Raw genomic sequence first — 14,377 nt, 5'->3', positions numbered from 1 at the left:
ACAATTTTTTGCTGCAGAGAGGAACGCACTGTGCTGCAGCTCAGACTTTCTCAGCCTGCCTGTGCACTCGTCAGCAGTGTCAGGACAGCACTCATTGTTTATGTATGGCCTGCTATTTGGGGAAGCACAAAATTGAAATGATTTTTATCGCGAGCAGGAGAGAGGGAGGGATGTGTATATAACAGCAGCATGAATCTCAGCTTCTGCACCCTGCCGAGGAGGAGGTTGGGATGTATCAATGTTTCAAGTAGCTTGGCAGCAGTAATAATGACATAATGCTGGAGACAAGTCGGCCTTACTTTATATTCTTTCCACCCTCACAGTTTATTTTTTTACTCTGTTTGGGTATTTCTTTAAAAAGAAGGAAATGTCTTTTCTACTTTTATTAGCTTTGTCTGCACTGTCTTTCTCTCCTTTCAGAACGGAATGTCTGTTATGTGTGTGTGTGTGTGTTCTGTCTGAAAGTGACTGAGAAGCCAATTTGTTTCTTTAAAAGCAACAAATGCTGCTTTCAGTAAAGTGTACCCTATAAACTGACCAGTTCTCCACTCGAATGGTACCAGTTTTGACTGCAGCTGAATTGTTTGTTTACAAATTCTAATTTTATTTGTCATGTACGATATGTATGCACTGAAACAGTATGATATGCACTGAAATGCTTGTGCGACTGCTATTGACCTCAATGTTGCAAATATTGCAAGTGTTCAAGTGAAACAAATATGTTTCTATTTATGACTTAATAGGTAAACTAGTAAAAAAAATATATATTGGTAAGAAGCTGAAATTGCCGCCATTCATAGCATACATAGCATACACACACTACCAGTGTTACATGCAGTACCACCTTAAAGGTTCCCAATAATGATTTTTCTCTTTGCTTTAATATCGGTCTTATTTGTCCCCTAATACTGTATCTGAAGTCTCTTTCTGAAATTCAGCCTTGGTGCAGAATTACAGCCACTTTGATCCAGTCCCACAATGATGTTTCCCAGGACGCACCGTTTCCATGTTTGTAGTTTTAAATGCTAATGAGGAGGAGAGGCGGGACGAGGAGGAGAGCAGTCGATAGAAGTTAAGGGGCCTTCACAGAAATATTCACCAACAACAATGTTTGGCACAGACAAGAAGTCGTGCCAGCGTTTTTCCAGAAAAAATAAAATTAACCCACTAGTAAACCCACTAGAGGCTCGCGCGACAGAACAAAAAATGTGCATTTTTACTTTGTTCAGTCCAGTTGCTTGTTTGCAAGCCATGATGGTCTGTGAAGCAAATTTTTTTAGGGGTGCATGAGAAACGGGAGGTAACCTTTCAAATTCCAGATCCGACCGTCTGAGCTGCTGCTCTCTGAACGGTAAAACAGAATGACCAAAGCACTTTTTTACACCTATCGCCATTTCTGGCCACTGTCTATAGACAGGAAATGGGAACTCGTATTAATGTCAAATAATCTCACAAAGTGACATTTTCATAATACAGGTGACCTTTAATTTAGACAACGGGGATGTTTCCAGCAGTCCTGAAGTTTTATGCTGAACACTTTCTTATCACTCATGTTAATGAGCATCTCATGATGATGACAGTAGTGAACAAAGCAGCCATGAAGGTAAAAAAAGGCGACTTTGAAAGAACAGTTTCATCAAACATACTTCACTTTATTCTGATATAAAAAATACAAAAGATGTTTCTTGAAATTGCCTTCATCTTAGTCTCCATTACCACCACAGTGTAGGTGCATCCTAACCCTATGTCGAGAATTCATTAGTGTTTCCATTGTTTGTGTGTGTGTGTGTGTGTGTGTGTGTGTGGAAGTTTTTTTTTATTCTGTTACTGTTCCTAAACTGCAACCCTGCCTACTGTGCTTGGATTTTATTGGCTTTTAATTTGTTTGCTTATCACGACACTGCATCTTTTCCCTCCTCCATGCCCACGTCACAGTCTCCTTCTCTGTATATACTAGTTTGGTTATAGATGATAAAATGATTTATCTAGATGCTATACACACAGGCCATCTTTTTCAGATTTATGTGCTGTGAAAGGCATAATGGCAAAATCAGAACTGCAGAAAACAGCAACTGTGTTTTCAGTCTGTGTATACATATTGATCAAGTTCTGCCTACGTGTGGTGTTTCAGATGGCATCAGTGTGACCGGCCTGCCCATCTCCAGTCCACTGAGGCAGGTTTTGAAGCCACGGCCGGAATCCAAAGCTTTGAGTGCCGATCCGGGCAAGAACGAGCACACTCACTTCAAGGTATGCCCCGCACTTTCCCATCCATTATGATGAGCTCCATTTATCACAGTGGCCAATGAGTGGAATCCTGCTCTGATCTTATCATGGTCTAACAGCGGGATTTCATAGCCATGTTCAACCGTGATCTCAGTGAAAATTTTTCATGTTAAAATGATATTTAAAGGTTAATTTATGTGTTTTTAACTTTAACCCAGAGGTAGGAAAAGCACTTACACTTATGACATTTTATAGCTGATAGCTGGGTTCATTACTGCAAACAAAATTAAGGGTGTTTTCTACCTCTCTTTTCTATTGCGCTTCTGTCATTGATTATAGGCAAGCTAATTCAAAGTGTCAGTCTCTTGCCAGATGCCAACAGTAGCATCATAATGCAATTGTAGTCAAGTTGCTTGTTTTGCTGAGAGCACTATTCACAATTTGACTGAAGCCTGAAATGTCCTGAATGTGAATTGAAAAGTTGAACTACTTGTAAAGGTTCCTGAGACTGCAGCTGGTATTGTCATGGAGAACCAACAGAGTACTCTGTTATTTGTGTTTAATATATAGCATTTGGATTATTTTGCTTGATTCTTGCTCTTTGTTATAAACAGCATGGATTGTGCGGTATGTGAACCTCTATGTTGAACACCGGCGGGGGAATATTACACTCGCTAGAAATTCCCAAGAGCAACTGTATCTCATTGTCTCTCATGATTTTCTCTGTTAGCTGATGGCAGACAAGGTCCCTGGACTTACTGGGCGGTTGTGAGGGCAACAATGCTGTGTCGGCGTGGAAAGGGACAAAGCACTGGGTGCTGTTATGCCACTTTCGTTAGTTGCTTTTTGCTTCCTGGGTCAAATGTAAGTGGTGGCCATTTGACCTTCAAGGGTCAAACCCTTACTAATCTAAGAAACAAAGGATCATATAAACTAAAAAACTAAGGGACATGGGTACTCCTGTAGCAGAAGATACTATATTTTAGCAGTAACTCAAATTTCTCAAAATGGCTCTTACAATAGTACTGGTCCAAGTTAAGCCATCTCTTGTTATACATTTGTTATACGTTTATATTTATGGCATTTACCAGACGCCCTTATCCAAAGTGTCTTACTGAGTACCAAGTCAATGGGTACCAGGGTGGTAGTAGCCTAGTGGGTAACACACTCGCCTATGAACCAGAAGACCCAGGATCAAATCCCACTAACTACCATTGTGTCCCTGAGCAAGGCAATTAACCCTAAGTTGCTTCTGGGGGACAGTCCCCTGTAACTACTGATTGTAAGTCCCTCTGGATAAGGGTGTCTGATAAATGCTGTAAATGTAAATGTAGTACCATCAGTTGTTACTCATGGTACTTAGGGTTAAGTGTCTTGCTCAGGGACTCAATGAATGCTCATTCTAGCATTCATGATGGCTTATTATGGGACAATCTCATTAAGCTGTGTGAAATATGCTTGTTGTGCTGATAAGTTGATACAACCACCTGGTGCCACTAATCATCAACATAAATGAACACTAGTTTGCTTCATACGTCATCCCCTTTCCTCATTAGTACCAATTGACATACAGTGGTTATGGAAAGTATCCAGACCCCCTTAAATTTGATATTATATTGCAGCCATTTGCTAAAATCATTTAAATTACATTTTTCCTCATTCATGTACACACAGCACCCCATATTGACAGAAAAACACATTATTGTTGACATTTTTGCAGATTTATTAACAAAGAAAAACTGATATTTCACACTTTCACAAGTATTCACACCCTTTGCTGTGACACTCATATATTTAACTCAGGTGCTGTCCATTTCTTCTGATCATCCTTGAGATGCTTCTACAGCTTTATTTGAGTCCTGATGTGTTTGATTATAATGATGGGATTTTATTAGGAAAGCCACACATCAGTCTATATAAGACCTTACAGCTCACAATACACGTCAGAGCAAATGAGAATCATGAGGTCAGAGGAACTGCCTGACGAGCTCAGATACAGAATTGTGACAAAGCACAGATCTGGCCAAGGTTACAAAATTTCTGTTGTACTTAAGATTCCTAATCGCACAGTGGCCTCTATAATCCTTAAATGGAAGACATTTGGGATGACCAGAACTCTTCCTACAGCTGGCTGTCTGACCAAAATGAGCTATCAGAGCTACCTTGGTAAGAGAAGTAAAGAAAATCTCAAAGATCTCTCTATGTACCTTGTGCGTGAGGGAGAGTTGGGTGGGTTATTTGTTGCCAGGGTTTTGAACTTTTATCGCAGTCATGTGTGTGTTAGCATGTGTGCCGGGCTGTAATGTGTATGTGACAGAGAGTGTGAGAGGTTGGCTGGAGTTCATTGGGCTGTCTCTGCCAGCTCTGTCAGGCTGCTCTGTGCGACTCATTTGGTGGGAGCGTGTGTCATCCCCTCCAGCAGCGGCAGTGGGACACTGGGGTTGGAGGAAGTGGGACTGTCTTTGGAAAGTCCTGATTTTTTTTTTTTTTTTCACGTCAGAGTTAGATCTTGAAAGGATTAATCAACCTTAAAGGGGCTTTCCCTGTTAAATCTGGGCATATTTGTAACCTCAGGTTTTCATTGGGACACTGCTAGGTCCATCAGAAGGATCTCTCCATGACATTGGAGACATGAAATGACTGAAATTAAACATCATACATGGTGTGTAGTTAGGGGTGGAGCTAGTTGGGTTCAGTCTTTTTTTTTTTACCCTCCTTAATGACATGTCATGGCCCAAACCGTGCTCCTGGCCAGCATTGTTCACATCATTTTACATTTACGTATCCAGAGCGACTTACAATCAGTAGTTACAGTAGTAAGTGCCCTGCACCAGTCGTGCACCAGTCGTGACACACCATAATTTTCACCATCCAGCGTCGACCTTTTCTTTAGTGTTTCAGCGTGCAGCAGTTGAAGGAAATCTACTTGTCACGTTAAGGCAAGCAAAGCCAGTGTTTTTTCAAAATGTGGTTTCTGTAGGAGGCAGGTTTTAATTCTGATGTAAAACTATTACATAGAAAACAATCTTTTTATAAAATGTTGGCAAGATAACTAGAGGTGTGGTGGGGTTGGGGACCTTTGATCAGGGCTGGCCTTGCAACCACATGTTTCCACCCCAGACTTTGTAACATCTTGCTACTGTCACTTTATGTAAAATGTAGATTAGAAATAATAAGGCTTCTACAAATCTGTTTTTCCCTTTTTACATCTAATGTCTGGAGACTACAGGGCAGCAAATTTGAAATGAAGAAACTGAAAACTTCATAGGCAAAGAACAAAAAAGATTCCCCACCTTTGAAACCTGCCGGTGGGGTTTGGTAGGATGAAACAAAAGCCCCCTCAAAGACAGCTGTACCTGGTGGAATGCCGAGGTAACAATATAGAGTCTCATTTTTTATTTTGTTTGTCATTTTGCTTCTTTTTGAACCTTTGGTAACTTCTAAGAAAAAGTGAAATGGGATTTCATAAATGTTTCATAATGCTTTAAACTAGCTCTAGAAGGCATCTGTTAGAAGGCATTTGTTTGTCGTCGTTTTGCAGTGGATGAGGTATTTCTTATTTTTTACTTTGAAATCAATTACAATGTCCCAGGAAACTGTCACTTGCCATATCATCACATACAAGATGTTCTTAAACCTTATTTTGACCTTATTTTTCAAATATCTGAGATTCCATTAAGTCTCCCAGCAGCCTTTTGTACAGAGAACCAGATGCTCAAAAATGCTACCAAGACGCCTACAAAGAGTTCTGTACAATTAGAGAAAATGCTCATGTATGATTTATTGATTCATTTCATTAGTATATTCTTTGAGATGTTTGATTTAACAACTTTTGGAGACCAGATATAACTATATTATATAATCTAGTTGTTGGTTGATGTTACATTCCGTGATTTTCACTTGTGATTTTTGCTCAGAATTCCATTTGATCAATAAGTATTGTCTTGCAAAACCTTTTGTTCAAATAGCTACTGCATATCCTAGTTACTGCAAGCATCCTAGAGTTACTTGAAAAGCACTGTGCACTATTTATTACTATTTATTATTGTAATTTCTGCATCAAATAATAATATGTAATATAAATATTAATTTTTATTTGCACGATCATACACTGCCATACATTTAATTGCATTGTACACATGTGGACACCAATTTGGCAAGTATTCCAAATTGAGCAAGGTAGATTTGTGCATTGAATGTCTAGCATTAAACAAATACTTTAATGCTGATTATTAAGCATAATGCTCATTATTACTGCTTGAAAAATATTTTGACCCCAAGCCAGTCTAAAACAACAGTGATGAACAGTACGTATGGTGCTCCTTTTCTATAAACTTGTCCCTTTCTGAATGAGAGAATAGGATTGTGGGTTATTTTACACAAATAGTTAAATGCTAAGAAGTTAGGGATGCCTTACCAGCAAATAAGCCAGACCTTTAGCGCATAGCACTACACTTACCTCCAGTTTGAAAAGAGTGACCCTTTAGAGTGTGTGGAATACGGTTAGATGTGTGTGCATGTTCACATCTTGGATTAGCCCCTGTCATCACAAGCTATGTCAGACAGCCTTCCAAAATTAATAACTGTGTGATTATGTTGCTGCCCACTTACACATTCTCACAAGATGATATCAAGCTACCCACAAAGACAGATACAAAGGATGATGTGCCATTGGGCCACGTATGCTAACACCATAAACATCCCTCCGCTGCGATAAACATCTGTCAGTGTTCTCGATCACTGCTAGAACGTGAAAACATTAAGGTTTTCATTGTTTTCAATGTCTCTTCTTATTTTTTTTAATATCTTTTGTTGTTTTGAAGACCTCATACAGGCAAATATTTCACAGCTTGCACCCTTAAAAAAAGTGAATTAGTCTTCACTCCACTGACTAAGATTTCTCATCATATTTATGTGATCTAAGGGAACTTGTCTGATGCTGCAGCCTAACATTGTGATTCTTAACATACAGGCCTGCAGTTTTATCTTCTGCAGGAATGTGGGTGGTGGTTGTGTTCCAGAAATTCAAAAATTAAGGGTTTGAATTGTAAATCCTCATAAAATCTGAAATTTGTGTGATCTGCCCTAGTTCCTCTTTCTGCTTGTTAGCATGAATTAATACCGGTTATTGTCACTCATAGTACTGAACAGAAGCTTTTCCGTATGACTCAGTTTCACTCTCTGCACACACATTGCACCAATAGTTTTGTCAGTTATATATTAACCCAGAACGAATGCATTATGTGGATGCTTTTCTGCATTTGTGTGTGTGTCATAATGATGCTGTATGTTTGGCTCACTCACCCTCTCCCACTGAGCGCATGCAGATTGGACATCGTCAGCATCACACTGTCGAGGGAATATGGAACGGGTGGGGGTCTCTTGCCTTGTGATTGACAGGTCAGCAGATGGAGAGGGAGGGTAATCATGGCACCTTTGTGAGCTCAGTAGTGAGGGGGCGATTGGGAGTCCACTTTACTCATTTAACCCCTGTGATGAAACTATCTGCACGGGAACAGATGGCACAGTAATCTCCACCGACGTACGTGGAAGGGTGGGTGGAGGGGCTATTTCGGCTCCTAAGATGCTTGCTGCTCCCCTTCAAATACGGTCTGGTGCTGTCTTCAAATCACCAGACAGCATTTATGTTCATGTTCCCTTTGTTGGAAATGTAGATGACAGTGCAGCCAGGTGCATTTTGACAAAGTTGTAGAGTCAGGAATTGAGCGGTCAAGCATGTTTTTAAAGGTTTTATGTTATTTGTAATTCTTTCTTTTATTTTATTCTTAAACTCAATGGCTACAACTCAAATGTCTCAACAGCCATTAAAATAATGATTAATTTTACATACATTTGATTACTAATGGCCAGAGCAATGATAATTTGAACATATGAACAATTAAATTCTAATCACAATCATATTATTGGTAGCATTTTAATGCAAAAATAACTCAGCGCACAGGAGAACTAGACACCAGACAAGGAGAGCAGGGTGCTACAGCGCCACTTACAGGTGTGGAGGGCAGTTACAACAGCGTTTGGCTGTTCTCTGGGTCTCCATGTGGCTGACAACATTCCAGATAATGCTCCCGTCTGGAAGTTTTTTAGAAACCGATATCCCATTTCCGGGAGAAGCCTCAGGGCCTCAGACACTGCGGTTACCCACCTCTCCTCACTTAGACACACTGCGGGTTGCAGAGCGCAGCTCAGTGCTTGCCGTATTTGGTGTGAAGCCGGCTGCAGTCATGTGTCGTTTGAGGAGCAGAGTTTGGGTACAGATAACGCAGCAGGATTAACTGACCGTTTTTAACTGCGTTAGAAAAGTTATATGTTTTAAAACATTCTGCTGCAAACAATGAGAAGTGATGGACCCATAATTCAGTTTTACAGCACATGACGCCACCCATTCCAAATGGGCTATTAAAATATTCGTCCTAACAAATGGGTATAATAGAAAAGGAAGAGGGTACGCTGCCTTGTACATTTTTAACATAATTGTACATTTATGTGTTAGTGATTTGTATGCTTGTGTGGGTGTGTCACTTTTCCTCCACATGCTAAAGTAGGTCCCTGCAGTAATGAACAGTTCTTGCCAGTCCCCAAGGGCCCCATGTTGTCTGGCGTTGTGGTGACAGTGAGAGAGTGTTTTAATAATTTCACTTAAAAAGCAGCTCCCATGGTCTTTACAAAACAGACTCCGTCTCACTAGGGAGTCACACAAGTCAGAAGCTTCCTATTTCTTAGACCACGTTAGCTCATACAGCGCGCTGTTGATGCTGAAAATTCCTGCTTTTATTACGCATAGAATTATTTATTTGTGTTGAATTGTACCTGCTTGCCGTGATACGAAGAGATCCTTTCCAATAAACAGCACTAACGACCATTTACATGACAATTTAAAGTAGAAATTTTACCAATGTTAACCAGGATTTACCTTTGTATATATCATTTTACTCGTGCTATTATGTGCTTTAGGGTTATTGGGTGGTGGGGGAGGCATGACAAATCAAAAAGTTACTCTGTTAAAACCTACATAATCCATCACATTATGATTCACATTAACAATGTGAACCACCTCCTCTTCTGCTGTCAATCAATCAGTCTGTCTTTGTTTATATTGCGCTTTTTACATTACATTACGCCCTTATCCAGAGGGACTTACAACATGCTTTCATGTTACGTGCTTTAATGTTGAAAGTGATTGTCATTGTGAAGCACTGCACACGGTGCACACAATGAAATGTGTCGTCTGCTTTTAACAATCACCCTTGGTGAGCAGTGGGCAGCCATGACAGGTGCCCAGGGGACGGTGCTTTGCTCAGTGGCACCTTGGCGGATCGGGATTCGAACCGGCAACCTTCTGATTACGGAGCCGCTTCCTTAACCACTAGGCCACCACTGCCCCATTCATGTTACCAATGTTACCATCACTTTTTACAATGTATATTGTCACAAAGCGCCTAACAAATAGCACACTGCTTACTACTGTTTCATGTATCTGCCAACAATAGTGGTGTCTCTGTTAATGCACCAATTTAATTTGAATAAGTGAATTGAATGACTTAATAAATGACTCACTTTAACTCACTCATTCATGTTTCATAACAGATTAGTCCTGTCAGAACCCATCCAGGGACACTGGGCGCAGGGTAGAGACTTACCCGGGGCAGGGTACCAGCTATTTGTAGATGAACGAATGAATAAATATTTGGTTCTTGAGGCGTCTGTCCAGTTCCTGGCAGAATTAGAAGTTATTATTTTGTATTGGATCGGCTGGCAGGAAAGCAAAAAAAATGTATCTCCCTCCAAGGCCACATATTTCTTCGAGATGAAGGATTACACGTAGGCTAGATGGGGATTAATGTATGTGTCAGTTTGCACATCAGCACATCAATGGATGTGAAATGATCAGGCACACAGATATATACCCATCTGTCAAAAAGCTCCCTGGCACTATCTGAGAGAATATTGGAAGAAATTATGTTATGTTTCAGCACTTGCACTAGTGTAATTGTGACTCTAGTCTTCTGTCTCCTGATTACACGCTAGGCCACCACTGCCCCTATAAATATAAACCCCTATCGGGTTTTTGACAGCTGAGCTCAGTGATGTTAACCCTGTGTGACCCTGAATAGGAGTGTTTGGGTACAGAAACCTGGTGTTACAGGTAGTAGATGCAGATGTGACAGCTTCTAGTTATCATACATTACTTTATTATTCACATGAGCTGACACCACAAAATTAAATATTGATTAAACTAAATTGATTTAATTGTAATTAATTAAATATTGACAAAATAGTTCAAACTGAACAGTCTGCCAGACAAATTAATCACAACTTCTTGCAGAGCAGCTCAGAGCTTACATTTACATTTACAGCATTTATCAGATGCCCTTATCCAGAGCGACTAACAATCAGTAGTTACAGGGACAGTCCCTCCCAGACTACACTCTGATTCCAGAAATGGTGGCTATTTGCGTATGTGTACCTGTGTGAAGTTTTCCTGCTCTCTGTGAGAAACACACTCAATTGCTTTTGGCCCCGATGGTCCTGGTGCAGAACCCGTTGGAGGTTTCTTAACGCAATTCTAGTAGTTTCAGCTAAAACATAATCAAATGCATATATCTACGTTAATATATTTGTAGTACGTATTTAAATAAGCAAGAGACCAGTTGATCTCCCCTTTAATACTTTATATGATTTCTGTCATTGCCCACTCCTGGTGAATTGGCCTGGGCCAGTTCACTTTTTTCTCCTGCCCTTTGAAATTTTGACCCTGATTGCGTTAAAGGTCCCCTGACATTTAAATTTTCTTCCGAGTTATCTGTGAGAAACACACTCTTTTGCTTTTGGCCCTGAGGCCCTGATGGTCCTGGTGCACAACCCGTTGGAGGTTTGGAGAACGCTGTGAGGGAGTGCTCTGCAGCAGATCCAGACATCAGGCGTGAGTTAGCGCAGGCTTATTTTTAGCTCTCCACTCACACGTTCAGATGTTTGCCTCTGATAAGGATATTTATAACCCTGCCTGCAGCTTGTCTGGCTCTTAAAAGGGTCCCGTTGAGGAAGGCGGGAGAGTTTTGGGAGCAGGAAACATAAACATTTTGTCTTTTATATTTCCTTACACTTAGCCCCATCCTTTTAAAAACAATTTCCCGCATTAGAGGTGAGTTGAAGGATGCATGCTTGCTGTTTCCTATAATACTTAGTAGGTGAGGGAGACATAGGCTGTGTATTTCCAAACACCGCTTCCACACTTCCAGATGAAATCAGATCTCACATTAATTATACAAGGATTTTTACTATTATGCCCACTTGACCACTTTTTTTATTTAATCTTGTTGATTTAAACAGTATATCATATAAGTAACATATTTTTATTGTAGTATCAAAGGATAGCACCCTGGCATTGTTTAGACACCCAGGATCCAGTGTGAACAGTGGCCACTTTTGTGTAATGGGATTGGGGTTACACTTTGTGGAACCATCTCATCCTTTGGGTTCGATATTCCCTAATTACCATACAGGACAGCATTCAAAGAGTTGTTCATTTACCACATGAACTTGAAAGGTGTTTTTAATAAGATCAATAATCATAACAATAAACACAATTTTACTGGTTGTCTTTCAAACTCTAAATGGCCAGGCTCCTTCCTATATTTATTTAAGTGATTGTGATTGTGATACACTGCAAGAAGAGCACACAGTGCACATAGCAAAATGTGTCCTCTGCTTTTAACCCATCACCCTTAATGAGCAGTGGGCAACCATGAAAGGCTCAGTGGTACGTTGACTGCTTATGATTCAAACCAGCAACCTTCAGATTACCGGTCTGCTTTCTTACCCACTAGGCCCACTTCAACCAAAACCTTCTGGTCGTCCCTCGAACATGCAAAACTCCTATGGTGAAAATGCTTTTGCAGCTCTAGCTCCAAAACTATCACAGTCCAGCTTAGCTTTTAAAACTGAAAACATACCTCATTATGATTATTTGTATGTATATGTATAAATGCCTATACCTTTGCACCACCCACAAAAATCCTGAATGGACACGCTAGTTCAGTGATCTTGCTTACTTTACATTTATTTCCATCTAGTTGCATAAATTTTTTTGCCAAGAATTTGCCAAGATGGGTTGGTCAGACTGCTGCACAAATTCTGAATCAGCACATCAATGGGGTTAATGACCAGTCCATGTGTGAAAATGATTTCTGATGGTCCATGAATCACTCTTTCACAATTTGAGCAAATGAATCCCGCCATTGAAAGTAGTGCTGCACGATTAATCTAATCGCAATCGTAATCGCGATGTCAGTCTGTGCGATTACATGAACGCAAAATGCTGCGATTTAAATGTGACGTGTTTGGTCACATGACTTTCGATTCGGTTCACTGGAGACCTCAGATTCATGACTCACATAGACATATGGGTACACATACGTCAACGTCACTGCCTTATTGCGATAGGCTGTGCTGTGCAGTGAAGCATATACATGTCTATGGAGAGAAGTACATAAAAATGCCTCACTCTTGTGCTGCTTGGGGCTGTACAAACCGCTGTACGGTCCAAACCAGATCCCGGGGGATTACATTTCATAGGTAAGGCTGGACAATTGTTTTGAATATACTTGGCCATTATAAAATCCCATTTTATAAGTCTTAACCTTAGCTAAGCTAGGCTAAGATAACGAAGCTATGCATTCCTGTGTTCAAGTCAGCCTCCAAACAAAGTTTTGGCTAAACGTAGGCATTAACTATTTAGACTGTTCTTAGCTGTTTAGTTAACTTTTCTCAAACTTTGAAGGTTTCCTAAAGTAATTCACCTCAGTTTACATATCTTAACCTTAGCTAAGCTAGCAAAGCTATGCATCCCTGAGTTCAAGTCAGCCTCCAAACAACGTTTTGGTTAAACGTAAGAACTATAATACGGGATTTTATAATGGCCAAATATAATCAAAACAGTTGTTTAGCCTTACCAGGGTTTGTCGTTCGACAGTAATGTAAAAGAGTTTTTGTGATTTATTTAATTTTTTAGAATATTGCATTTTGAAAGCACTGGGCATTTCAAGTTGTTATAAGTAGTTTGTATGTTTCACTTTGAAATTAAACATTTCACTATTAGTAATTTGTATGCAACTTTTCATTGATATACAAGCAAGTGCCCTTTATCATATCGCAATCGCATATCGCAATATTGATCTCAATAATTGCAATATGTCTTTTTCCCCAAATCGTGCTGCCCTAATTGAAAGTGAAAGTGATTCAAGATTGTCTTGTTTGAATATGCATCAACCATCAGGGAAGATGTAATTGATGGAATAACCTGGTCATTCAGTATATTCAGGTAGTCAGCTGACCTCAATCTTTGAAGATTCTTTTTTTGTCCATCAGTCATTTAAAGTGATCCATCAGTCGTCTCCTGTCTCTAATTAATTCTGTCTATAATGGCTCTACATGTGTGTACTGTCAGGTTGATTTCTCCAAAATGTACTGTGCACGCTCTACCTGGGGTTTCCTCCAGCCTTCCAATGCCATGCACTCTAGGTGAATTGGTGACTCTGTCTGTGTGTGTGCATGTGAGTCACCAAACTGCACCCAGTGTCCTGGGATGGACTCTGCCAGATCAGACTGAACAGGACTATGTGGTTAGTGAGAGTGTGTTTTGGATTTTACTTTTTAAAATTATTTTATTTTTTACCCACATGGTATAGTTGTCAACACTTCATTTAGACCACACACACCTTCCTAGCAAGTGTATACTGTACTGTGTTTTTGTGTACTGTAGAGTGTGTGCAGTGTTTTAGGGCCGCATCCCACCCTTGTTAAAGGGTGGCATCCCGAGTTTCCTTACCTGTACACGTTGTGGCATTTATAGAGCTCTGTAAGAAGTTTGTCAGTATGCTGACAAAAGCAAATGAGTGAAGCAATATGATACAGATTACATGACTAATGAACATTATTGTTGTCCAGATTTGCATCTCTGGTTGTTACCCAGTAACAAAACTGATTACTAGAGTATTAGTGCCAATTGGTAAAAGTGGTAGTACAATATGATAAGTCAAGCTAAACAGAGGTGTGTGTGAGCGGAGGCATTTGACTTCAGAACACTTGATGGAAGATTTTATTCATTACAAGGGCCTGTGTCGGCTGTCAC

The 14,377-nt window shown here is 40.1% G+C and overlaps 1 protein-coding gene across 9 annotated transcripts in view; it reads left to right on the top strand.

The window, feature by feature from the left end:
• Positions 1–14,377, top strand: part of trappc9 (trafficking protein particle complex subunit 9) — a 154,153-nt gene that overhangs the window by 62,690 nt on the left and 77,086 nt on the right. For all 9 annotated transcript variants that reach the window (XR_003743327.1, XM_028963924.1, XM_028963921.1 and 6 more), the window contains one exon: positions 2,132–2,250. Coding sequence is in view for 8 of the 9 variants with exons in the window: in XM_028963924.1 (XP_028819757.1) it covers positions 2,132–2,250 (119 nt within the window). In the remaining variant the exon portion in view is untranslated. The remainder of the gene's footprint in view (positions 1–2,131; positions 2,251–14,377) is intronic.

Source organism: Denticeps clupeoides, chromosome 20, assembly GCF_900700375.1.
Source record: "Denticeps clupeoides chromosome 20, fDenClu1.1, whole genome shotgun sequence".
Lineage (NCBI taxonomy): Eukaryota > Metazoa > Chordata > Actinopteri > Clupeiformes > Denticipitidae > Denticeps > Denticeps clupeoides.
This window is presented reverse-complemented; position numbering and strand designations above follow the sequence as displayed.